General features: G+C 36.2%; 1 protein-coding gene and 1 non-coding gene across 6 annotated transcripts in view; both read right to left on the reverse strand.

The window, feature by feature from the left end:
• Positions 1-25,494, reverse strand: part of CPLANE1 (ciliogenesis and planar polarity effector complex subunit 1) — a 175,073-nt gene that overhangs the window by 98,309 nt on the left and 51,270 nt on the right. For 3 of the 5 annotated variants that reach the window (XR_008917859.1, XM_056824552.1, XM_056824553.1), the window contains exons 26-30: positions 20,726-21,665; positions 9,977-10,140; positions 8,872-9,035; positions 2,401-2,480; positions 937-1,016 (exon numbers count right to left, since the gene is read on the reverse strand). Coding sequence is in view for 4 of the 5 variants with exons in the window: in XM_056824552.1 (XP_056680530.1) it covers positions 937-1,016; positions 2,401-2,480; positions 8,872-9,035; positions 9,977-10,140; positions 20,726-21,665 (1,428 nt within the window). In the remaining variant the exon portion in view is untranslated. The remainder of the gene's footprint in view (positions 1-936; positions 1,017-2,400; positions 2,481-8,871; positions 9,036-9,976; positions 10,141-20,725; positions 21,666-25,494) is intronic. The other 2 variants (XM_056824554.1, XM_056824555.1) reach the window with 2 other exon arrangements.
• LOC130458588 (U6 spliceosomal RNA) lies at positions 8,375-8,482 on the reverse strand. The gene has a single exon (XR_008918003.1). It is a non-coding gene; the product is annotated as a U6 spliceosomal RNA (small nuclear RNA).

The raw sequence follows: 25,494 nt of genomic DNA on the forward strand, positions 1-25,494 counted from the left end.
TCTTAATTAATACTTATTGACTAACTTTTCCTAAACACTAGACTTGGATTTATAAAACCTGTGTTCCATCTCCAACTCCATCTTTCAATACCTACATAAACTGTGGGCAAATTATTGCCCCCCCCCACCCCCACAAACATCAATTTCTTATAAACATAATTGGGAAGTAAACAGGATTTGGGCTAGATTATTGCAAAAGTCTCTATAATCTCTTATAATTCAATGTTTCCACAGCACATGGTCAGTCCCATGGCTTCTGGTTGGGGAATGAGGAGCAGTCCAAGGTATGGATGGGAGCAAGTACTTAAGTGTGAGACAGATATGAGTGGCCTCAGACTGATAGAGAAGTTTACTGAAATGCCACATGAAAAGGTAGGGAATAGAGATTAGAATTTAAAATAGGCATATGATCACAAATCTGGATGAGCAAGATGCCATATATCAGGCAATATTTCATCCTGTGGTAAAGGATCATGCCAAGCATATCTACTCAGCACCCTTCTGCTGACTTTGAACACCAACATAAGAATATGTGTGTAATGTGTTTCTTAACCGTTCTCTTTTGGAGGCTTTTTCAAGAAAAACATAACACTTTAACACTTTCCACCAAAACAGCCTTTCATGAACTTTAAACTTATCTAGAAATGTATACAAAGTAAAAACTGATGGTAAGTTGTTGCACTGTAGTTCCAAATTATATTTTATTTACTCTAATGTTAGGACATGAAAAGTATCTTACAAGTAAATCACACTCAGTTTGGGAGAACTGTTTGCAAAGGCTAAATAGTCTGTTAGCCAGAGTTCAAATACACTAAGATAAAACTTCATTTATAAATGAAATAACTGCAGAAAAGTATTAAGAATGGAGGAAAAAAGTTTTACTAAATTCAATGAATCAGTTATCATAATTATTTAGAACAAATTTTTAAACCTTACCCTTTCTGCTCAAGTGATATTTTCACTAATTCTTCCACTGATTCTTTCAATGAAGACTCAACCTTTTTTCTGGAATGCTGCTAAAAATAACACATAATAGCAAGACATAAAACAAAATAAAACAAACAAAACAACATACGTATAGCCATAGCAGCATGACTCTAATTTAACCTCATGTACAACTATTCCCTTAAAAAAAGGATTCTTATCCTGGAAAAGAAAAGAATTACATATCTCAGTATTTTCACCAACCTTGGCTTTTTATAATTCTAATTTTTAAAACATTATTTTGATAAGGCATCCACAAGAATAACTAATTGCCAAAGAACAAAGAAATCCATGACTAAAAAGAAGTTAAGAACCTTTCCCCTAGAGCCCTGTTGTTGAAGACATGGTATATATGCCATGGTGTGCTGGAGAGAGCTGCTCCATTCCCCCTCTCCAACTTGCCTGAGGACATTTTTTGCAAGCCCTGGCCCTCTATCCAAAAGACCAATGCAAGCACTTCCTCCCTCCACTCTCTTGGGTAATGCAAGGGGCTCATAGGTGGCTTGAAGGTGCAGTTTGGGCATATGGTCTCTAAAAGGTTTGCCAAAGCTGTCCTAGAGCAACTAACTCTAACAAATAAAAAAAATGGTCTCTGAAAAGTCTGTTTCTTTTAATATCATTGTGGCTTAGCATTTGAATGGTTATCTTATGAAACCATGTTCTTGTCCAGATAGACTACCTAAACTGTCACCTACCCCTTCAGTAAAATTTAGATAGAAAAGTACAGCTTATAAACTTATAGAGCTTATAAACTAGCTGACAAAACACCAGAATGGTACAGTTGTTTTCCCTCTCCCCCAGGTAATTGTTGTTACATTACTCTTCTTACTTTAACTCTAAAATATGGCATAATGGTTGTTTTTTAAGAATTCTAAGTAGCAAAAAACTAAAATATCTTCACTCAAGCTATGAATTAGGAATTCTACCAGATTAATATTAAAGTACTAAGACACAAAATAATATATAGTGGCAGTTAGATGGGTCAATGGATTAAAAGCTATAGCAATCATTTAGCCCCTATTGCCCAGTCTTTACTGCTCAATTGCCTTCACTCCAAGAAAGAAAGAATTAAAAAAATATACGTGTATATATGTACAAGTTTTCCTAATATGCATTAAAGAAATTATATTTCTTGATTAATACTTAGGATATTTGCCACTTCTGATTACATTCATTTACTGAGACAGTTTATGAAATTAAATTTCAGAAACTAAAGTTCGTTACTTTAAGTTAACACTTTCCTGATTTCAATTTTAAAGAAATAAAATACTGCATAGGGATTCTTTTCAGCAACAATTTAAAAAATAAGACAAATAATGAGATTTTAATAATCTGTTTATACTCTAAATATATGCACTTAACATGAACACATGAGTAAATAGTAAACTTGGGTCACTCACATGTAACCTGACTTACTTCTACTTGCCCTTCTAATGGCATGAGGCTGACGGAAATAGCAGTGTTTTTTAAACTTCCAAATGATTCTCCAGAATTCTCTAGATTGAGACACACACAAAAAAGCAGAAATTATCATTTAAGTAGTTGATTTTTAGAACACTTGGAATAAACTACAAAGATGGAAAATTAAATGATAGTCAATTTTTTTTTGCTTTTTCAGAGGAATATTTTTTTGAAGTATGATTATTAAATACTTAGGTTCCTCACAATGACCATCCTGAAACTTTTCCTCTTTATAGCCCCCAATCTCCACTATTTATAACACAATAGATGGCTGTCTACTTCATTGAATGAGATTATGTAATCTCTAAACATCAATATTCTACCCCCTAAAACTTTTCATTATTAAACATTTTCCTTTCCCATAATTTTGCCTCAGAAAACTCTCTATTTGTATCCTTAATTTCATATTGTCATACCACTTCCAAACTACTCCAGCAATCATCCCTTCTGTCATATACTTTCAATTCAATTAAACAAAAATTGATATGATTTAAGCACAAAAGCACTCTCATTGGTACTGTAAAATACAAAGAAGAAAAAGAAACAATCATTGCCCTTAAAGAGCTTATATGTTTTGGGAAGAAGAAAAGGATATATGTATATACAGAAACAAATACAAGACAAATCTGAGCAGAGGTCATTAGTAAACTGGGTAAATCAGTGGAAAAACGAGGGAGAAGGTGACACGTGAGCTGAGCTCTGAAGGAGCATGAAGATTCTAAGAGAAATGTATTTAGTAAGCACACTTGGATGGCTTATGCAAATGCAAGAGAATGAGAAATAGAAAAACAAGTTCAGGGAATTGCTAGCTATTGGCCCAATTGGGCTCAAACTGAACGTCCCTGATGGGAATGCCTTTCATCTCCTTTAAGAGCATGCTACATCTCCTAATTCTAAAAGAATTCTTTTGAGCTTTCTTCTCTGCCATCTCTATTCAACCATGCAATGACAAATGCTAAAAAAATTTTTCAAGGGTACAATGTCTACAAATCCTCTCTATGGGCTGGTTTCCCTTTATAACACAGTACTGACAGTACATACTTTTTCTTTTATGCCCCAAATATCAATTCTCACAGATAATAGAAAACAGAAATGTTGTCCCATGGAATGAATTTTCCTAAGTTCCTGACTGAGCAATTATTTATAACCTTTTACCCTCCTAGGCAATCATTTTTTCCCCTCATTTGTCATGAAATATAATTGCTCATAAGAGTTATGATTCCCTTCTCTGAGGGAGGATGTGTATTCTTTCCAACCACCAAATCCCTATAGATAATACCCACTGTAAGGACCCATCTCCACTGATGGCTCTCTGTCCCCTATTGGGATATTCTTCAATGAGATCATTACTTCCACCAATGAAATAAGTCTTTTCCATTTCTTTCCCTCTATTTCAACTCTTCTTTTTGCCTTTTCTTTGTTCTCTTATAGACCCTCTTCCTTCTGAGAGGCTACAGGATTAACTTCCTTTCACTGTTAACCATTAACTTCACTAGGATATGTCACCTATTCTCTTCTATCCCCTCTCCCCTTTTACACATCCTTCCATTCTGTTAGAATCACTAGATTCCAATCTAGTCACACAAAGACTGATTCACTTGTAGGCAGTGCGTGTATTGGGTTTTTTATCAATTCTTAGATGGAAGAGTAGCAAAGACTAAGCAATTAGGGTTAAGCAACTTGCCCAGGGTGACATAGCTACAAAGTGTCTAAGGCCACATATGAACCCTATCTGCCCCTAGACAGTGTGTTGGGACATTTAGTCCATGTTTCAGGTCTCTACTATTACTCCTTCTATTTGTCTTCTATCAACAACGTTGTCTTGAGTTCTTTAGAAAGGAATCTCCTGATGTTCCATTGTTATTTTGTTGTTGTCAACTCCATAGCTATATTTTCCTAGTTATTTTTATTTTTTCCCCCTGCAAATAATTTATTTGACTATCCATATATTTCCTGGTTGCTATATTTGTTTACCTTTCTTCTATGTCTGTTGTCCAGTCTGTTTATAAAACAAACATGTTGTTTAGGTCTGTTTCTCTTTATAGGAATACTTCAACTATTTTTTTTAACTTCTCTTTTTCATGAAATGGTTAGGTTTAGGCTTGCAGGGTATGTCACCTTAGGAATACATTATTCCATTGCCTCCTGAGGTTTCTAGGGGATGCAAAAAAAAAAAACTTTGGATATTTTAATTTCCTTAACTTTATATTTGAAGGTCTTTCTCCTTTATAAAATTTGTAGTCAATGCAATTGTCAAATTTAACCACTATACATCTTGGAATTTGAAGCATAGGTTTTGGTTTTGGTTTATCTAGAGGTTATTCATGAATTCTTTGGAATGCCACTCTCTTTTCTGTGTTTATAAACTGAAGACAGTTTTATTGTATTACTTTTGTCATAACCATGTTCAGGTTTTTTTGACCTGTCATTCTTCTGAGAAATTTATAATCCTTAAACTACATGAATCCTGGCATAGAGACAGATTGATTATAGAGAGAGATCACATTTTCTTTTAATGTTAATTCTTTTTGCTTCTCTTCAAGATTATCTTTTAACTCTGTATATATTCATTCCCAATCATTTCTCTCCTTTGTTTCTTTGGTGAAGTCTGCCATGGGTAAGTCAAATTTTTCTATTTTATCAATTATTTCTTCTGTGCAGGCCATAAATTCTGCTTTTGCAATTCTTATTTCCCTTTTAAAATAATTTGTGAATATCTTGAAGTGCTTCCATGTAGGTCTTCTGCTTCATCAGGTATCCTATGTTTTGGACTTTTAATTCAAAGATATCGGGGATTGTTCAGCTGATCTAGAGGCCATAATCCCTTCTGTTTTAATATCATCCCTGTTACCTTATCTGCTTAAGTTCAAGGTTTTTCTCTGAATTTTCTTTCTCCTGGGAACCCTGGTAATTTCTTTCCCTTTTTTCCTTATATCCTGCTATACTTCACTTTCAGATTCCTTCTCCTTTGATTATGGAAATCCCAAGGGACAAACTTCAAACTCATCTCAGTCTTCTCCTATACTAAGGAATTTCACAATTAATTGGTCTTGGTCTCTGATCCATACAATGTCTTAAAAGACAGAACTGGCCCTAATTGGGTACCAATCCCCTTTCCCTCAGTCTTAGTGGAATACTACATATGCTAGTCTTACACCAGTTCCTTCTATTTCTTAGACTCTAGTTGCAGCACAAAACATTGCCACACTGCTGTCCCAGACACAGCAAACTTCTGCCTTTCAGTTTTCTTCAAAACAAGGATAAGGGAAGGATAGAGCTGAGTTTTATAGCAAGTCAGCGGGTCAGCTTGTGAAGTCCTATTAGAACAAGATGGAGGGTGAGAAAAGGGATGCTGAGTAAGCATGTTGTGAGTTAGAAATTAGCTTCTTTGCTGATATTTTATTGATTTTTATTTCATTAGGGTTCTGAAGTGTTTGATACCTTAGAGTCAGCTAAAAGTGCTTTTGTCTCTTCCAAAAATTCCTATTTTGAAAAGGTTTGTAAGGTCATGTGGCTCAGAGAGTATGTCTGGTCCTCCATCTTGAAACTGCCCTTTGCAGAATGTGACATTTAAACACTAACACTCTCTCATTCTGGATATTTTTTCTTTCTTTGTCTTTTGAGTTCTCCTACCTCTTGGATCTTCATGATTGCTCTTATTCCTCTTTCTCTGATGCCTTAATATGGAAATTCCCCCATGTTGACTTAGTGCTCATATACACATACATACACACACACACATATATATATGTACACACATATTCAACATATACATGTATATGTGTTTTGGGATGATCTCATTCATTCTCAAAACTTTGACTACCATCTTGAGGTCATCTAAAACTACTGAAGTCTCTCCTGCACTACAACACTTATTTCTAACTCCCTACAGACATCTGTACTGTCCTATAGAAGGTCAGGTTGTTTCCTTATCTTTTTAGGAGGGGCAATCATATAGTCCCCCTATACCATATATGAAGTGGCCACGGTTATTCCATCGTTTCAAAGACAAAAGAAATACCAGAGTCCTAAGAAATCTGGATATATTCCAAGATACTAAAAACACCTGTGCCAACTCTTGGGTAAGTTTGGATCCTGAAACTTTGTCATTTACAGCTATTAAAATGAAATGTCAAATTGAGCTCATATTGAGATTATTTATTTCCCTCCATATTTGTTTATTAACATTACCAAATTGACTAGATTATTATAACTTCCTAATTTTTATTTTCATGCTACACTGCCCTTCCTCAAACAAACACCCACATATATTTACAGATGTGTATAAATGTAAATGTGTATACATATATATGTGTATATGTTCATAGTGCTGCCAAGACTACCTTCTGCATGCATAGTCATATGCAGGCTATGGGCAACTAGACAGCACAGTGGATAGAGCACCAGGTCTGGAACCAAGAAGCCCTAAATCCTAATCCAGCCTCAGGTACTTATTAGTTGTATGATCCTGGGCAAGTCACTTAACCCTGCTTGCCTCCATTTCCTCCTTTGTAAAATGAACTAGAGATGGAATTATCAAACCATTACACTTCCTTAGCCAAGAAAAGCCCAAATAAGGTCACATAAAGTTGGATATGACTGAAACAAATGAACAATAAGCATGCTAACCTTTTATACAAAACTCAGGGCATAGAATAGCACTTAGCACATAATTGATACTTAATAGATCTTAATTTAATTGAACCTTTCAATAGCAACCTACTGCCAAGTTAAGTTCAAACTTTCAGAACTCTGACCAAATAAACACATACTGGTTCATGCTTTTATAATTTTCTGTATACTTCTAACTTAAAGGCAGATGACAATTATTTTTAAATGCCTATCTTCTATCTTGGAATCAATACTAAAAGAATAGTAAGGACTACTCAAATGAGATTAAGTGACTTGCCCACAGAGTCACACAGCTAGAAAGTGTCTGAGGCCAAATTTGAACCCAGAATTCCCTGACTCCAAGCCTGGCTTTCTATCCACTGAGCCACCTAGTTGCCCCTAGATGATAATTTGTACATGGCTAAGTAAGCTGTCATTTTAATACTTATTAGGCTCCAACAGTATAAGGGAAAATTAACACCCAGACTATTAAGATGAACATTCAAAGCCCTTCACAAGCTGATGCAACCATGCCTTTCATTAAGATTTCATATTTGTCTCATATTACACATTTCCACATATGCTCTAATCCAATCAAACTTATATATGCACTGCTCTTTATGCTTAGAATTCCCTTTCTACTACCTCAAACCCTGGCTTTTGAAGTCTTCCAAGTCCTGTAACGTCCAATCATCTCAAATATCACCTTCTCTATGAATCTTTCCACTATTCCTCCATCAATAATGATTACTCACCTTCATGAACTTATGTGATACTTTATATGCACCTTTCTGATTCATTTATGTACTACCTCATTTTATAGTTATTTATATTTATCGTAACACCTCTACTATATTTTGTAAGCTCATGGACCATTATCGAATTTTGTACTTTCTGTGCCTAGCACACATCAGAAACATTAATGAATGCTTATTCAACTGAAATGAAATACTATAGTCATTAAAAACTATGGATAACATTCTCTATTTCTTTCTTTTTTGTGTCACCCTCAAGTGTCTTACATACTTCCTTATAAGTTTTTTCCTTTTTATACACACAGATTTTTTTATAGTTATATAGAATATAGTTATATACACTTCAAAGCATAATTAAATAAAACTTATTTCCATATTATCCATGTTCAAAAAGAAAAAAAATAAGAAAAATGTGCTTTCAGCTATACTCTGAGTCCTTTTGGAGAGAGTATGTTTCATCATGAGGCCTCTGGAATTATGGTTGGTCACTGGGTCTATCAAGTTACTTTCAAAAGTGATTATCTTTACAATATTGCTGTTTCTGTGAAGATTGTTCTCCCAGTAAAAATACGGAAGGCTTCATGAATTTTCATGTCATGCATGCACTGGTGCTATGCTAATCTTCTCTGTATAGTTCCAATTTTAATATATATGCTTTTATTTAAAAGCATATATATTTATTTAATTTTACTTAAAGACTCATGAGTCTTAAGTCAATGGGTTAGTAATTTTCTTTATTCTTAAAGCTCTATAAGCTTCAGACCTGGGGGTCCTAATTAACCCAATCTCAAAATCTAAGAGATAACACTTTGTCACAAATAGCCTAAGGGACATTGTCATGGTAGAAGACGCAAAAATATCACAAGTAGTTAAGATATTTTAGGCAAAAATATACCTGTCTCCAAGCTAATAAACATAACCTCTTTCATAATAATAAAAGTAACTTAAAAATGTAAGTTTTTGACAACTGCAAAGTAAATATAATATCTACAACATTGGCTTAAAATTCTTAACAAATTTATAATACCAAACTAATAGGTTATATACTAAATTAACTCACCTCTACAGTCTTGCGCTTTTATTTCCTCCTGCATGAATGCTTCCATTTCTTCTAGAATATCATCATCAAAATCTGTAAATTCTTTATCAGTACAATGAGTAACAGAAATGCTCTCTTCAATGAGTTCTTTTATTTCAGGCTCTTTTGAATGAGTTGTTATTCTACTGATAGAAATGTATCAGAAAAAAATTATAAACTAATCTTAGCAACAAAAATGTGGATTTTAGTGAAAGTATTTTTATCAAAACAACTTTGCTATTGTTATTCAATAAAGGCAAAAAGGTCCTTCTTAGATACTTGTTAATGGCTAAACAAATTATGGTACATGTTGGTGATCGGCTCAGTAGATTGAGAGCCAGGCCCAGAGATGGGAGGTCCTAGGTGCAAATCTGATCTCAGACACTTCCTAGCTGTGTGACTCTGGGCAAGTCATTTAACCCCCATTACCTAGATCATCATTTGCAAACCTTTTAGAGATCATATACCCAAACTGAACACTCAAGCTGCTCGTGAGCCTCCTGCATTACCCCCAGACAGTGAAGAAGGAAGTGCTCACATTTGGCTGCTGGTAGAGGGGTGAGGCATGCAAAAAATGTCCTCAGGTGCTATGGAGATGGCAAATGGAGCAGCCCCTTCAGCACACCAGGGCACACATGCCATGTCTTCACCAAAATGAGCCTAGACCTTACCATTCTTCTGCCTTAAAACCAATATACAGTACTGATTCTGACAGAAGTTAAGAGTTTTAAAAACTGATAATTAAGATGATTTGAGAATAAACTGGAAAGATCTGCAGGAATTGATGCAGCAAAATAAGCAGAACCGGGAGAACATTATAAATAATAACAGCAATAATGGAGGATGATTATCTGTGAAAGCTTGGCTATTCAACAATGCAATTATCTGGGACAATCCTGAAAGACTTATGAAGGGGAATGCCATCCACCTCCAGAGAAATAACTATTGGAGTTGTGTTTCACATCAATGTATCTTTGATTTTATTTTGGGATTTTGATTATGTATAAGTTTGTTCTTACAATGATGACCAATATGGAAGTGTGTTTTGTATGACAATAAAAATTTTTTTAAATACAAAAAAACTTACTCCAAAATGTTGTCATAAGGTCCATCACTATTATGGACTTCCTGGATCTCATTTAGAACAAGCACTGATGCTGGACAGCTGGTATCCACACTGCTTTCTTTCTCAATATTGGGTTTAGTTTCAGGCAAGGACACAGAAGGAACAAAATAATGATTCTCTGGAACCTAAAGCAAAATATTTGCCATGTTTATTATTGCATTCTTTGTCTTATTTCATCTTAAATACGCTGATATTTCAAATTGTTCATATTGTTCAATATGGGAAAGCCTGCAAAAAGACAGGAATAGCTGGAACTGATGACCTGTCATTCAAACGAGAATATTCTATTTGGAATGTGACCAGGAAAGGGAAGTTGGAAGCAGACAAACTGAAGGCTGGACTTTAGCTTGAAAGAGGGAAGAAGGTTGTTCTCTTGGTTTTTTGGAGACTGAAGTCTGAAGGTTGTCTTTGGCTTTGAAGACAGAAAAAGAAGGACAAAGTCCAGCTCTCTCTGACTTGCTCTGTTGTGATATTGACTGAACTTCCAGACCTATCAGCCATATTTCCAAATTGAACTCTATTCCACCATACTTCAAAATAAGACTCATCCTAGTATTAGGGAAACCCCCAAAACCCTTTTCCCTTTCATTTTCTTATACTTCCCTGTTTTCCCCAATAAATCCCTTACTTAAGATAGAGAAGAGAAAGAGTATTTCGTTTGAGACATCATAAACTCACTCCTAAGTTGATTTAGAGAAACCAGAAGGAGAATCAACAGGAAGGGGGGAGGCAAGAAGGGAGGGTGAAAGGAGGAAGAGGGAGGAAGGGGAAAAGGAAGAAAAGTAACAGCTTGATCTCTATCAATTATCATTCAAAATAGTCCCTTATTACATACCATGTCTTCCATCTAATAATAATTCATCTAATAATAAAGTTATAACTTGTCCATGATCACAGAATTGTTTATGTTAGAGGCAGAATGAGAACCCATGACTTTCTGACTCCAAATCCAGCTACTCTAGCTGCTGTACCACACTGGTTCATTATTTAATCCTATTCTGCACTTATTCAAAATTGTGCATATCTAATGAGAATTAACATCATATAACATGCAGTGATTAAGATTTGTCTAGTATGCTCTAAAAAAGTTAATAGTAACCAAATAGCAGAGTATACTGTGAAGAGAAAGTGCTTAATAAATGTTTTTGGAATTGAACTATTAAAGCTTCACAGAAATAAGAAGGAATAAGAGACTGTGCTGTTGTGGCACTAATTACTTAAAAGTACCAGGTTTAGAATGAACTAATAGAAAACAGTCTTATTTTTTTGCTGCTAATTTATCCAAAAAACATTTAGTGAGCACTTACTCTATTAGTAGCTCCATTAGGCAACTGCAGGAGGTTAGGAACACACAAAATAAGTAAATAAAACAATGCTCCTGACCTCAAGATCCTTATAATTTGGTACAGAAAAATAAGACAAGATAGTTAACTTTATTACATATTAGACTTCTGCCTTCTGCCTTCACAGTCTTGACTGTATAACTAGGTATTGTGGAAGTGAGAAATTGAGAATGATTTTGTAGCAGGAGTTTGGAGCAGTTGAAACTGACAACCTGTCATTCAAAGGAGAGTATTCTATTTGGAATCTGACTGGGAGAAGCAGTTGGAGGCAAACCAACTGATGGCTGAAACTTCTGGGCTTGAACGAAGGAAGAAGGCTGTTCTCTCTTGACTTTGAAGACTTAAGTCTGAAGGTGGTTTTGGCTTTGAAGACAGAAGAAAGAAGGATAAAAGTCCAGATCTCTCTCTCTCTCTGATTTGCTCTGTTGTGATAGTGACTGAACTTCCAGACCTATCAGCCCATTTCTCCAAATTGAAATACTTCCATCATCCTCCAACCTGAAACTCATTGTAGTATTAGGAAAATCCTAAACCCTCTTACCTCCATTTCTTATCCTTCCCTGTTTCCCCAATGAATCCCTTACATAAGATAAAGAGGACAAAGAGTATTTCATTTGAGACATCATAAGACTCATCCTGAGTTGATTTAGAAGAAGAAGAAGGAAGGAAGGGGAAGGGGAGAAGAAGGGAGGCTGAAAGGAGGGAGGAAAGGAGGAAGAGGGAGAAGGGGAGGAAGAAAGTAGATAACAGCTTGATCTGTTAGTTATCAACTACCAATAAAAATAGTCCCTTTTTACAATTTGGCACCCAGACTGACTTATTCACAATTCCTAAAGGCAAATATGTTTAAGCAAGTGATCTGTGAGGTAGTAGTGCTGGCAGCTATTGCAGGCTATTAGATTTACAATATCCTGTATAGCAAAACGACAAATATGATTGTAGATTCTGTAGAATACATAAGCAACACCACAATGTTCGTTCTCAACATACCATTTCAAAAAGAAACCATTCTCTGGCAAAATATGACACAGATCTATATCATTTCCATGGCTGCAATACAAATTGTGACCTACCTTAAAAACATTTACAGATGTGTGATTCCTAAAAATAGAGCACAGATCATGCTACTGGATACAAACTTGGAGACACTACTCAAAAACATGTTTGAAGAATTCCTTCAGGCAAAAGGGCTAGATCAGATAAAGGATAAGGGAAATGGTCAGGCAGACAATGCAACTAAGGAAAAAGAAAGAAAGGCCAAGAAAGTAAAGTCCAGTGCACAGGGCAATGACAGTGACAAGGGCACTGAGGCAAATAGTGAAGCTGAGGAAAAAAAACAAAAACTATGCATTATACTCTACCCTTATATCTTCTGTCCCTCTTTGTCCTGCCTCCCTCAATAATTCCTCCCTCAATAATGTTCAAACTTGGGTTGATCTCCACTATCCTCCTCCACAGAATCACAACTTAAGAGTTGAAATGTTCCACAGCAGTCATTTGGTCCAATCTACACAAAAGAATTCTTAATCTAATGTAAAAGACATGTGGTATTCTACCCTTGAGTCTTTTCTTTTCCTGGTTAAATATAACCAGTTACTCTAACCAGTCCTCCTAAGTCACAAACTAAAGGTCCTTTGGTGGATACTCTCTAGCTTTTCAACATATCTCTTAAACTAGGTTCAGAACTGAACATAATACTCCACAGGAATTCTGATCAGAATAAGGCAGAATATAGTAGGACTATGACACCTTCCTATTCCTGGAAACTATGCTCTCTCTTAATGTAGATCAAGATCACATTAGTATTTTTAGCTATTATATCACACTGCTGATTCATATTGAGTTTGCATTTCCAATAATATGATCCCTTTTCCTACTACTCTAAGGCAACTACTCTTTCTAATGTCACTAATTCCTTTGTAATTGTCAAATCCAAGTTGTTGGGCTTCATCTTTGATCTCTCTGTAGCATTTAATCTGCTAAATGTTTAACTCATCAGCTCTCCTGGGTATAATTATCATCATGTCTATGCAGATGATTTCCAAATTTATATATCCAGACCTACACATCTCTCCTAAGCCCCTTTTGGGAATAACCAACTAACTACTTCCTGACCATTTTGAACATGATGTTCTACAAATATTTTAAACCCATCATATCCAAAATATAACACATTATCTTTTACCCATAAATCCAGCCTTCTCCCAGAACTTCCCAATTTTTGTCGAAGGTATGTGAACAAGGGAATGACCAGAAACAAGGAAATTTGACGTTTGAAGAAATGCATCAGAAGAGGAGTAAATGGAACTTCACAAGACTTGGGGGGATGGGATGGAATTCCACCCAGGATCAAAAGCAGTTGAAAAAGAAAAACCAAAGTTCTTCTTATCTGGGACTCTTTGAAGCTGGGTGGGAGAACTACAAATCTTTAAAATCCTTTGCTTGAACAGAAGATCTCAATTCTCAACTGGAGCCAATCTTTGGGATAAAGACTGTCTTTTTCCCTTAGGGGAACCCAGAGCTTATTCCTAAAAAAAAATTACCTCAGTCAAACCCTCAAAAGCTATCTAGGAAAGAAATCTTAGGGACTTCCTCTTCCCTCTGCCCTTTCATTACTCTTTCAATCTTTTATACCCAAATAAATTAGATATCTTGATTTATAATAGAACTTGGATCAGAATCTATGTATTAGATGGGGAACTTCAAATCCATCAGTTAAGAAGGGGGATGAGGGGAAACAGATTTTAGTCTAGACTGACTGACTTCATTGGTAACAGCTCATCTAATAGAAAGAGGGAGGAAGTATCATGTAGTATGCAATTCCCAACAGCTGCACATTGGTTCCTTCCTTTTCAAAGTCCCCCTCGCTAATATAGGTATCACTCTCCTTGATGGGGTCACAACTCAAAGTCATTCTTGACTCCTCACTCTGCCTCACTGATTAGCTGTCAGGTTTTGTCAAAATTATCTTCATAATAACTCTTGCATTTATCTACTTCTCTCTACTCCAGCCACCATGCTAATTCAGGCCCTCATCACCTCTCAATATCCTAGTTGTTCTTCCTCTCTCAAGTCTCTCCTTATACCAATCCATTCTCTATACAGGTTGCCAGAACTGTTTTTCTAAAACACAGGGCTGATCATGTCACTGCCATGCTCCAACAGTTCCAGCATTTCACAATTGGACTAAGCTACCTTTCCAATCTCATTAATCACTATTCCTTTTAATGCACCCCATGGTATAATCAAATTACCCTTATTGCTGTTTCTGGCATCTTACATTCCTCTTATACATGTGGTTTTAAAAAGGCTCTCTTTATGCCTAGAATATATTCCTTCATCATTTTTGTCTCTTAGAAGTTCATTTAAAATTCTACCTTCTATAAGGCCTTTTCAGGTGCTAATTCCTCCCTCCCTCCCCAAAATTACTTCTATATATTCTGTATATATTTATATATATGCAAGTTTTCTCTCCTAATAGAATATAAACTCCTCAAAGGCAAAGACTGTTTCATTCTTGCTATTATAAAAATAGCATCTGATACATGACAGGTGATTAATAAATACTTGTTAGTTAATTGATTGAACACTCTATCCTCAATATTTTCTGCTCTCTTAACTTCCATGACACTGATCAATCCTGGTTCTCCTACTAATTGAATGTTTCTTTTCTATCTTCTTTGCTAGGTATTAATAATAGCAACAAAATCATCAGGGGCAGCTAGGTAGGACAGTGGAAAGAGCACCAGACCTGGATTCAAGAGGACCTGGGTTCAAATATGGCCTCAGATCCTTAGCTGTGTGACCCCGAGGCAAGTCACTTAACCCAGTTTGCTAGTTCCTGCCCTTCTGTCTCAGAATTGTTACTAAGAAAATAATGGTTTTTAAAAAACCATCATCATCAACAATAAATGATATTTATAAAGAACTTTAGGGCTTCAAAAGCATTTCTGGCTCAGGTCAAGTGCCACCTTCTAAAAGTTCTAATGATGATATCCACACAAACACACTGTGTTAATGGAAACAGGTATAACTAGTATAGTCACAGCCTCTCAGGATTTTGCAAGCTGACAGCAAGAGATCCAGCAAACCAACATTCCACAAAGAACTCTCAAGAGTTGGGGAACTGAACACACAGGCAGTTGCTGGACACAGTTGGTGGACCTCTGGAAGAGGGAGACGCTACTTTTCTCTAGCAGTCAGGAAAGCCCAGAGGGTTTCTGTCTGTTATCTCTGGGGTGGACACAGAGAGCAGTATCCTTTTCTGCTTGTCCTTGCTGCTGCTGCTGCTACAAAGAAGTGAATTTCAACAGTGCTGGTGACTTACTACAGGATTACTGCTTGAATCATTGTAGTGTGAGATTTTTTTGGCCCTTGTCCCTGTTGCTACCAAAACCCCTAACCTTAATTACTACTGTAAGAATTTAGTTTAGAATAATTATAGAAGGAATAAGGGTTTTAATCTCTGTTTTGGGTTAATAATTAGTTATTCCCTAGTTCCCTTTTTCCTTTTCCCCTTTAGCTAAATAAATGTGTTATTTTATATATATAGTTAGTTTTGATCCCTTCTTTTAACCCACCTATTACATTTGGTGAATCAATAGGGCAAACCTACAAAAATTAACTTAGAGCAAAGAACAATAGGGAAATCAGTAGGTTGACAGTTGGACCAGCTTGCAACATTCTATTGTCCCCATGGGGGAAGCTGGGTGGCTCAGTGGATTGAGAGCCAGGCCTAGAGACAGGAGGTCCTAGGTTCAAATCTGACCTCAGACATTTCCCAACTGTGTGACCCTGGGCAAGTCACTTGACCCCCATTGCCTAGCCCTTACCACTCTTCTGCCTTAGAGCCAATACACAGTATGGACTCCAAGGCGGAAGGTAAAGGTTTAAAACAAAAAACATTTTATTGTCCCTCTCCAGCACTTGGCTGCTCTCCAGAACTCTGATTCTTTAAGAGGAGGATTCAGAAAATTGATGGACATTGTAAAAAGACTGAAAGAATTATAAATATTAAGCAGATAAAGACTTTGAAGGGAATTTTCAATGAAGAGGATCAAGTGATTAATGGACTAATGTGTGGAGAGCCATCACCCTTGCTGTATGGCAGGGTCACATTCTGGGGAAATGGAGACTGCAAAGCAGCCCCCAGAAAAATTTAGGCACCCACTGAACCCCCTTCTGTGTGACTTCTCCCTCTAACTTCCCCCATTAATGGAATTGTTATGACTATTGTTCTCTCCCTAATACAGGAGAAATACTATGAAGGCAAGTACTTATACGGTTAACACATATATCTCACCTTAATCTCCCCAGATTATTACCCAAAAAGATTACCTTCACAGAATTAAAGCCTAAAGATCACTACCATTACCCCTCCTTTCTCTCTCAAGCAGAGACATGTTCTAAGGCCCCACACCCAACACTGGCCAAATGCTTAAGCACCACAATAAATCTTTCCTCTAAAACATAACTGTTAATACACTCCACTGAATTCTGTTTACGGACAGAAACCAGGCAACATTGCTAGGTGCTTTAAAGTAACACAAGAAAAATAGAATTTGTAAATTGAGGAAAACCCCAATTCTGGTCTGTTTTAAGTTATACTTTAACCCTGTACCTAGCTATGAAATGTTTTGTTACCCATCTCCTAAGTAATTGTGATTGATTGTGAAAGTTGATCAAAAGCAACAATGATTCTCTCAGCAGGTCAGGAGGAACTCCAGATTACCCTATCCATGTCATTTATCTCCATCACAAACTTCTCTGTTGTAGCAACATGGTAAATGATCACAGAATGTTGATTAAGTGATTTGTTGATGTGTGACATATCCAATTAAATGTAGAAGATCATGTATGTAGAAAACTGATTGTATGTCAGAAAAGTATGTACTCACTGAACCTATAAAATAAACAAACCTCGTGCCATGGCAGAGCACTGTGTGATGCCTAGGCATATAGGAATGAGCACACAGTGCCTCTCATCCATTATTCGACTGACCGCTCCCCCCAGACAAAACAATCCTACCCTCTGAGAGACCACTGGCTCAGCTCTCAAAACTAATAGTTCTAAGGAATTTGGGTAATGTAATATAACACTACATAACATATATTCACATAAGCATTCATAATTACATTTAATACCATGGATTTGGAAAGGAATAACTCTTCAAACAAGATGAGAAGAAGAAAAATCTGAAGTTGTGGTAAGTATATTGCATGCAACAGTAACACTACAGTAACACTAATATAACACAACAGTAATACTGACTTAAACACTAACAAATAACACAACATAACATAGAATGAATAACAAACATATCCACAAAAACATAAACATGGTTAGGATACATTAAATCACTAGTTGAATGAGTGAAACAATGTATAGCTAGATACTAACAATGTTATAATTAATTGTAAAGTAGTTGGGTTATTAACAAAAATACTTAGTTTAGAATAGTAATAGTATAGGTAGATAAAATTAGTTTTAGGAGATTTTATTAAGATAGAGCTAGAGTTAGATAGATTAGAGTACATTGTCTGTTAAGGCTAGTAAAACCAGAAACTGAGCTGTATCCACACATACTTTATGTCCCTGCCACATTCTCCACTTTCTTTAATTAGGCAATTTTTAAAATACCTTCATTTCACTGGTCCTGACTATATTGCTATCCTCCCTCTAAAAGACAGGGCAAGCTCTTATCAGTGATGAAGAAATTTTTATCTAACTCTATAAAAGTTTCTTCCCTAAGGGATTCTGAGCCTTTGACCAGTGTAAAGGTAGTTTTACAGTTCCAATACCAGAAAACAATCCACTGTTTTACCATCTTCAGTCAAAAGCAATGGGGGCTACACACTGAGACTCTAGCCTCAGTTTTTGTTCTCCTCCTTCCTTTTTAAGTAGTAATAAAACTTTGTTAAGAAACTATTCTAACTGCAGGTCATCTTAACTAGTCTGTACTACCGCTTCTTACCCAACCGGAAATTACTTTTATATTTTTTACTTACTTATGTCTATTAAGATTATTGAAAAAAGGGACTGTTTCATCTTTCCCCAGTATCTAGCATAAAACCTGACACCTAAAAAGTTTGTTGAAATGGACTTCAACCCCTTAATTGTCTTTGTCTACCACATATATTAATTTCTTTTCTCTTTCTCTAATTGCTCTCAGAAAACACATGTACTCCCAAGGCTTCTTTTATAACAACTACATAAATGATTACCAAATTTAGCCTTCATTTTTCTCATAAGTGCCAATCTCACATTGCTAATGCCATTCTGGAACTTCAAGTCACATAACCAAAAGATGAAGGATTAGACATTTTCTCTGATCCTCACAACCTCTCAAACCTTTCCAAAACAAATATTATGCTCCAAAGATAAAACAGCGGTCTACATGATCTAGGACAATAGAAACTCAAAAGAATGAAAAAAACTTCATGTACTAATAATGCCTAATTTGAGTTTAGAGGGTTTTAAATGCAAGACTAAAAGTTTACATTGATGGTGTTTGAACTTAGCAGTAGACTTTTTAGGGTACATAGTAGGCACTTAAATGCTTATTGAATTAATGAAATACTGTAAAACACAGGTAAATGATTTAACACTTGATGAGACAAAGAACTTTGTGGATTTTGAGAATATGCAAACACATTGTTCTTTAATTCTTTAAAAGACTTGTGAAAAATGAGTATTGTAACAAGAGAATTTATAGACTTCAAAGCAGAAATAATTAGCAGAATAGGAAAATTTAAATCCACAATGGCAAGTCTCACTAAAGAAACAAATGAGAGGATGACTAATTGGATGTACAAAATACAGAAAAGTGAAGAACAATCTATAAGAAGCAAAAAAAAAAAAACCCTATTAAAATAAAACACATTCTCTATTTTTTTTTAAACCCTTACCTTATCTTGGAGTCAATACTGTGTATTGGTTCCAAGGCAGAAGAGTGGTAAGGGCTAGGCAATGGGGGTCAAGTGACTTGCCCAGGGTCACACAGCTGGGAAGTGTCTGAGGCCACATTTGAACCCAGGACCTCCCGTCTCTAGGCCTGGCTCTCAATCCACTGAGCTACCCAGCTGCCCCCAAAACACATTCTCTATTGAAGCAAAACACATTGATCTTAAAGACAGACTGTGTAGAGACAGCTTATCCCAAACTAGACATCTTCATTTAGCAAGGTGTCCCCTTTTCCTGGTACCATAAGCTATCATATTTAAAACTCAACTCTAGATCTCTCCTCCAAATCTGTTTCTCCTACTAAACTCCCCACCCAATTCTATTATGTTGTTTAGCTGTTCAGTCATGTCTGACTCTGTGACCTCATGGATTTTGTCTAGAGGTTTTCTTGGCAAAGATGCTTGGAGTGGTTTGCCACTTGGGCTCAAAATTTTACAGTTATCTTTGACTCTCTCCTTTCCTACCCATATCCAATCTGTTGCTAAATCACAGCAAAACCCACTCTGAAGTCCATCCCTTTCTCTCTGTTCATATTTACTGGACTGGCATAAGTATTAGCTCATCTTCATAGACTTATATATCTACAATCTTTCCCTTCTCTAATCTATGTTATGCAGCCTACTGCCAAATTCAAACACGATCAGTATATCTGCACTGACTCAGGAGAAAACATACACTTTTTAGCCTTGCATTTAAAAACCTCTAACTGCTATTATCCAAATACACTTTTCTCTTTCATGCACTCTATAATGAAGCCCAGTCACCAAACTCTTAACATACTCTCTCTTCCAGTTTTCATAGGCTCTCTTTGGAATACACTCCCTCTTCATTTTTTCTGCTGTATATCTCTTCAGGCCTAACTTGGCTGTTATTTTCTTCATTAAATCTTCCTGGATCCAGCACTGCTACCTTCCCCATCAAAAAAGCAGAGTGGTTCTTCCAATTTCCTCAGAGTATAGATCTCTTATTTGTCAGGTAGGTGGTATAGTGAATGTTAAGTAATTAATGAATGAAAGTACTGGCTTTGGAGTCAGGAAGACCCAAGTTCCAATCAACCCAATACTAGTTATGTGCCTCTGGGCAAATAAACCTTTTCAAGGATATTTCCTCATGTCAAATAGTGACAACACCACCTAGTTCACAGGGCTGTTGTTGAAGACCAAATCAACATAATAGTCTAAGTAAAGCACTATGAAAAGCTTAATGAATGTTGGATATTATTATTATTATTTTATAAATTGCCCTATATCATATTTATGTGTATACATGGCATAACCCCTGATTAAACAGTAAATTCTCAAAGGACAAGAGCTATTTTTTATATGTTTTTAATATCTGGCACATGGTAAGCACACGATTGAAAAATCACATTTACTTGGAAGAAAAGATCAATTATTTTCTTACCTTACAGGTAACATGACTTGTTTGCTGTCTAGCATATGACTGTTCTAAAAGCCATAGGGATGTGAGAATGGCAGCTGCTGAAGTTCTCACACGAATGACAGGGCTGTATTGACAGGATGGCTCAGGTTTGGTGGAATCACACAGCAATCTTCTATCAGACCATCTTATCATCCATTCCAGTAATTTTGCTATAGTGCCAAATTTATTCTTTAGTTCTAGAGGAAGTTCTTCATGAGGAATGATGTCATCCCATTGAACTGCTTTGTAAGCGAATTTTGGAGTCTTAAAGTTTTGTGGAAGAAAAACTTGTTTTGATAATCTGTGGAGTGTGGGCATCTCTCTATTGTCATCTCTGGTTCTGTACACTGATTTTTCTTTTAAACCAAACAAGCCTCTCTTTTCCATGTTTTGAATTACTTTAATCGAAGAATTCTGTATAAAAGATCTAGGTCCTTGAACAACTAATACTGAAGGTGTAGATGTTTGATTTTCCAAATCTCTGATGTTTTCACTATTCAAAGTGGATGATTTTTCAGATTCACAAGACTCAGGAATAATAACATAGCAGGAGCCAGCTCTGAAAATATTCTGGCTTTTGGGTTTACCCTGACGACGTTTTAATGTTGTGTGAACATCAAAAAGCAAAGAATTAAGTTCATGTTCCTTAAGATGGGCTGAAAAGCTACTTAGAAAAGGAATACTAGAATTATTTGAACCAATCAAGTCTCTTTCAAGTACATAACTTAAGAATAGATCGAGAAATTTAATATATTCATCATCATCACGTTCAAATTCCCAAACACCTACTATAGGAACTGGATTTTCTCTGGGTAAATTTTCATGATCACCTTTGCTTTCAGGATAGTCTTCTGAATTTATTTTTTCCTTCTTACTGTCATGCGTATTAATCAATGTAGATTCTGCATGATGCTGGGTATTCCTATAACAAAATATAAATTTTTTAAAAAGTTCAAACATCTTTTATTACTGATAAAGTCTTCTCCCATAAACAGGTCACTTAATTTCTCTGGGTCTTAATTACCCAATTATAAAAAGGATGGAAGGGGAGAAGAGAAATGGATACCTTATAAGTTTAAAAAATTGATGATTCTCTAAAATGCAATACATAAAATATACCCAAGGAAAAAAAATTGTAAAGTGAAATTAAAACCATGTAACAATCATAAAATCTCCCAGAAAGAAAAACATGAGATAATTCTTTTATACCTCCCACTCACCACAGCAGTTTTTCCAAACCTTTTTTATGCCTTATTCAAACTTCTGATGGTCACCCTCCTTCTACCCTCTTGGCTGAAAATTTTTTATTGAAAAACTTCAGGCCATTTGCTGACAGGTTTTTCTCTCATCTCCTCATCACATAATATTCAGATGCCTTCTCCTACTATATGTAAAAGTGATCTCAATAAACACATTAAAAAGTGTTCTGAATCTCTTATAATCAGAGAGATGCAAATCAAAACAACCCTGAGGTACCACTTCACATCTAGCAGATTGGCTAACATGACAGCAAAGGAAAAGTAATGAATGCTAGAGGGGATGTAGCAAAGTTGGGACATTAATTCATTGCTGGTGGAGTTGTGAACTGATCCAACCATTCTGGAGGGCAATTTGGAACTATGCCCAAAGGGCACTAAAAGACTGCCTGCCCTTTGATCCAGCCATAGCACTGCTGGGTTTGTACCCCAAAGAGATAATAAGGAAAAAGACATCTACAAGTATATTCATGGCTGTGCTCTTTGTGGTGGCAAAAAATTGGAAAATGAGGGGATGCCCTTCAAATGGGGAATGGCTGAACCAATTGTGGTATGTGTTGGTGATGGAACACTATTGTGCTCAAAGGAATAATGAATTGGAGGAATTCCATGTGAACTGGAATGACCTCCAGAAATTGATGCAGAGTCAAAGGAGTAGAACCAGGAGAACATTATACACAGAGACTGATATACTGTAGTACAATCAAATGTAATGGACTTCTCTACTAGTGGCAGTTCAATAATCCAGGACAATTCTGAGGGATTTATGAGAAAAAACACTATCTACATTCAGAGGAAGAACTGTGGGAGCAGAAACACAGAAGAAAAACAACTGTTTGATCACATGGGTTGATGGGGATATGATTGGGGATATAGACTCTAAATGATCACCCTAGTGCAAATATCAATAATAAAATGTAAAACCCAGTGGAATTTCATGTCGGCTATGGGAGGGGGTTGGGGGAGGAGAGGGAAAGAGCATGAATCATGTAACCATGGAAAAATATTCTAAATTAATTAAATAAAAATTTCCAAATTTTACAAAAAAGCGATATCATTCTATTCCATCCTCTCTAGCAGAGTCCCCTCTTATCATCTCTGCTCTCTCACTAATCTTTAGTGTCTTCTTGCTACTGATTGCTTCACTATTGCCTACAAACATGACACTATTCCACTTTCTTAAAAATTCCTTACCTGATCCATCCATCCCCACTAGTTATTGTCCAATATCTCTCCTCCTTTATGTGGTTAAACTTGAAAAAGTCATCTTATGGATGCCTCTGCTCCCTTTCCTCTCAGTCTGAATTCTTTAAGTCTGGCTTTCAACTTCATCACTCAAAGGAAACTGCTCTTTCCAATGAAAGTTGAAATGCTCTCTTCAAATCTAATGGCCTTTTCTCAGTTCTCATTCTTTTAAATCTTTCTGTAACTTCTAATATTTTCAATCATGCTCTGTTCTTTAAGATTCTCTACTTCCTAGGTTTCTGTGAAACTACTCTATCAAGGGCCTATTTCTAAGTTTTCCATTGCTAGATCTTAACCAAGTTTCATATGGTAATCATGGGTATCCATCCTCAGTCCTCCTTTTTTCTCCCCTATATATATAATATATCACTTCACTTGGTGATGTCATCCATCAGCTCTGATGAATTATCATCTGCATGCTGATGATTCTCAGATAAAATTATCTAGACCTAACTTCACTCCTAATCTCCAGACCCCTACCTCCAACACAAAGCTAAATTCATTATCTTTCCCCCAAATACTTCCTTCCTCATAACTTCCCCATTGCTACAGAGGATACCATTACCTTCACAGTCTCCAAGGCTCACAACCTTGGTATTATCCTCAACCCTCTACTCTCTCTCACTCCCCATATCTAATCTGATGCCAAGGCCTATCGATTTTACCCTGCAATATTTCTTTAATATAGCCATTGTGAAGCTTAAAAATTCTCAGACCCTACTTCATAAGGTTGGATTGTAAACCTTAAAAATTCCCAGACCCTACTTCATAAGGCTGGGTTAAGACCATTCCCCACTTTAAACAATGAAGGAACTTAGATCAGGAATGTGAAGACCTCTACTCCACCCCTACTTAAGCATACTTTAGGGGAAAATAAAGTTGTAAACTCTTTGCTGAACAATGAAAAGTACTTAAACCCATACTTATAACAAGGCAAAAAGTTCTTAAGCTGTGCCTATTTTTAGAACTAATACAAAGGGGTGCTAAGTACCTATAAAGGTCAGGCAACTTGTGAACTTACAAGAAGCAAAGAGGTAAGAACTTACTCAGAGATTCTAGTCTACTCAGGTGTGAATTACTAAAAAATTTAGACTACTTAGGTGTGAATTAAAAATGGTCTGTCCTTTGGAAAACATCTACTGTGATTGGTAGATAGGAAAACTTAGGGGAGGTGACATAGGAGAAATTTCCCTTTAAAAGAAACTCAGATTCAGATTCACATGGACATTCAGATTCAGGATTAAGCTGGTAGAGTCAGCTGAGATGAAGCTGGCCTGGTGTCACTAGAATCCTTGCTTGGACAGATCTTGTGGTGAGTGATTAAGCACTGACTGATCTTTCTCTTAGGGCTTAGGCCTGGGTTGGCCAGGGCTGCCCTGAGCCGGCCTATCCTTTTCTCATTATTCCCCTTTTCTCTCTTTCTCTCCTTTTCTTTAATTCCTCATTTATATGAATTAAAATCTCTATAAAACCCAGTTGACTTGGGTATATTTCATAATTGGGAATATTTCCCTGATGACCACCTTATATTTGATTTAAAACAAGACACTGTCTTGAAAACATATTTTCCGCAGTCACAATTTACTCATCCACTCTTATATCTACTACAATTTAAGTCTTCCACTATTTTAATCATTATAGTTTGTGGCCTCAACTATTTTAATCACTACACCACATTCCTCCTCTGATACTGCCACCAAGTTGGTGCAAGTCCTTATCCATTCAGACCTGGAATTGGTATGCAATTGCCTTGGCTTGATCTCCCTGTCACAAAGTCCCTCCCTATTCCTAGAGACACCCTTCATTCAGGTGACAAAAGTAATTTTTTGAAAATGCATGTTCAACCATGTTAATCCTCTCCATATATACTCAACATAACTCCAGTTACTTCCTATTACCGCCAGGATCAAATATAAAACTCTTTGTTCAGTCTTTAAAGGCCTTTAAAACCTAACCCAGTCCCCTATCTTTCCAGTTTTCTTCTTACACCTAACATCTCCTTCCTTACCCCCTACAACATTCTTTTTGATTCATTACCCAATGACATGTCTCTTTGCTATTCCCTGAATATCTTCTGTATCTTCTGACTCTGGGCATTTTCCCTCACTGTTCTTCATGCATAGAAAGCATTCCTTCCTCATTTCTACCTCCTGACTTCACTAGTTTCCTTTAGATCCCAGCTAAAATTCTACCTTCTACAAGAAGCTTTTCCTGATTCCATTAAATTTGGTGCCTTCTTTTGATAATCTT

The sequence above is a fragment of the Monodelphis domestica genome, chromosome 3 (assembly GCF_027887165.1).
Source record: "Monodelphis domestica isolate mMonDom1 chromosome 3, mMonDom1.pri, whole genome shotgun sequence".
Taxonomy (NCBI): Eukaryota; Metazoa; Chordata; class Mammalia; order Didelphimorphia; family Didelphidae; genus Monodelphis; species Monodelphis domestica.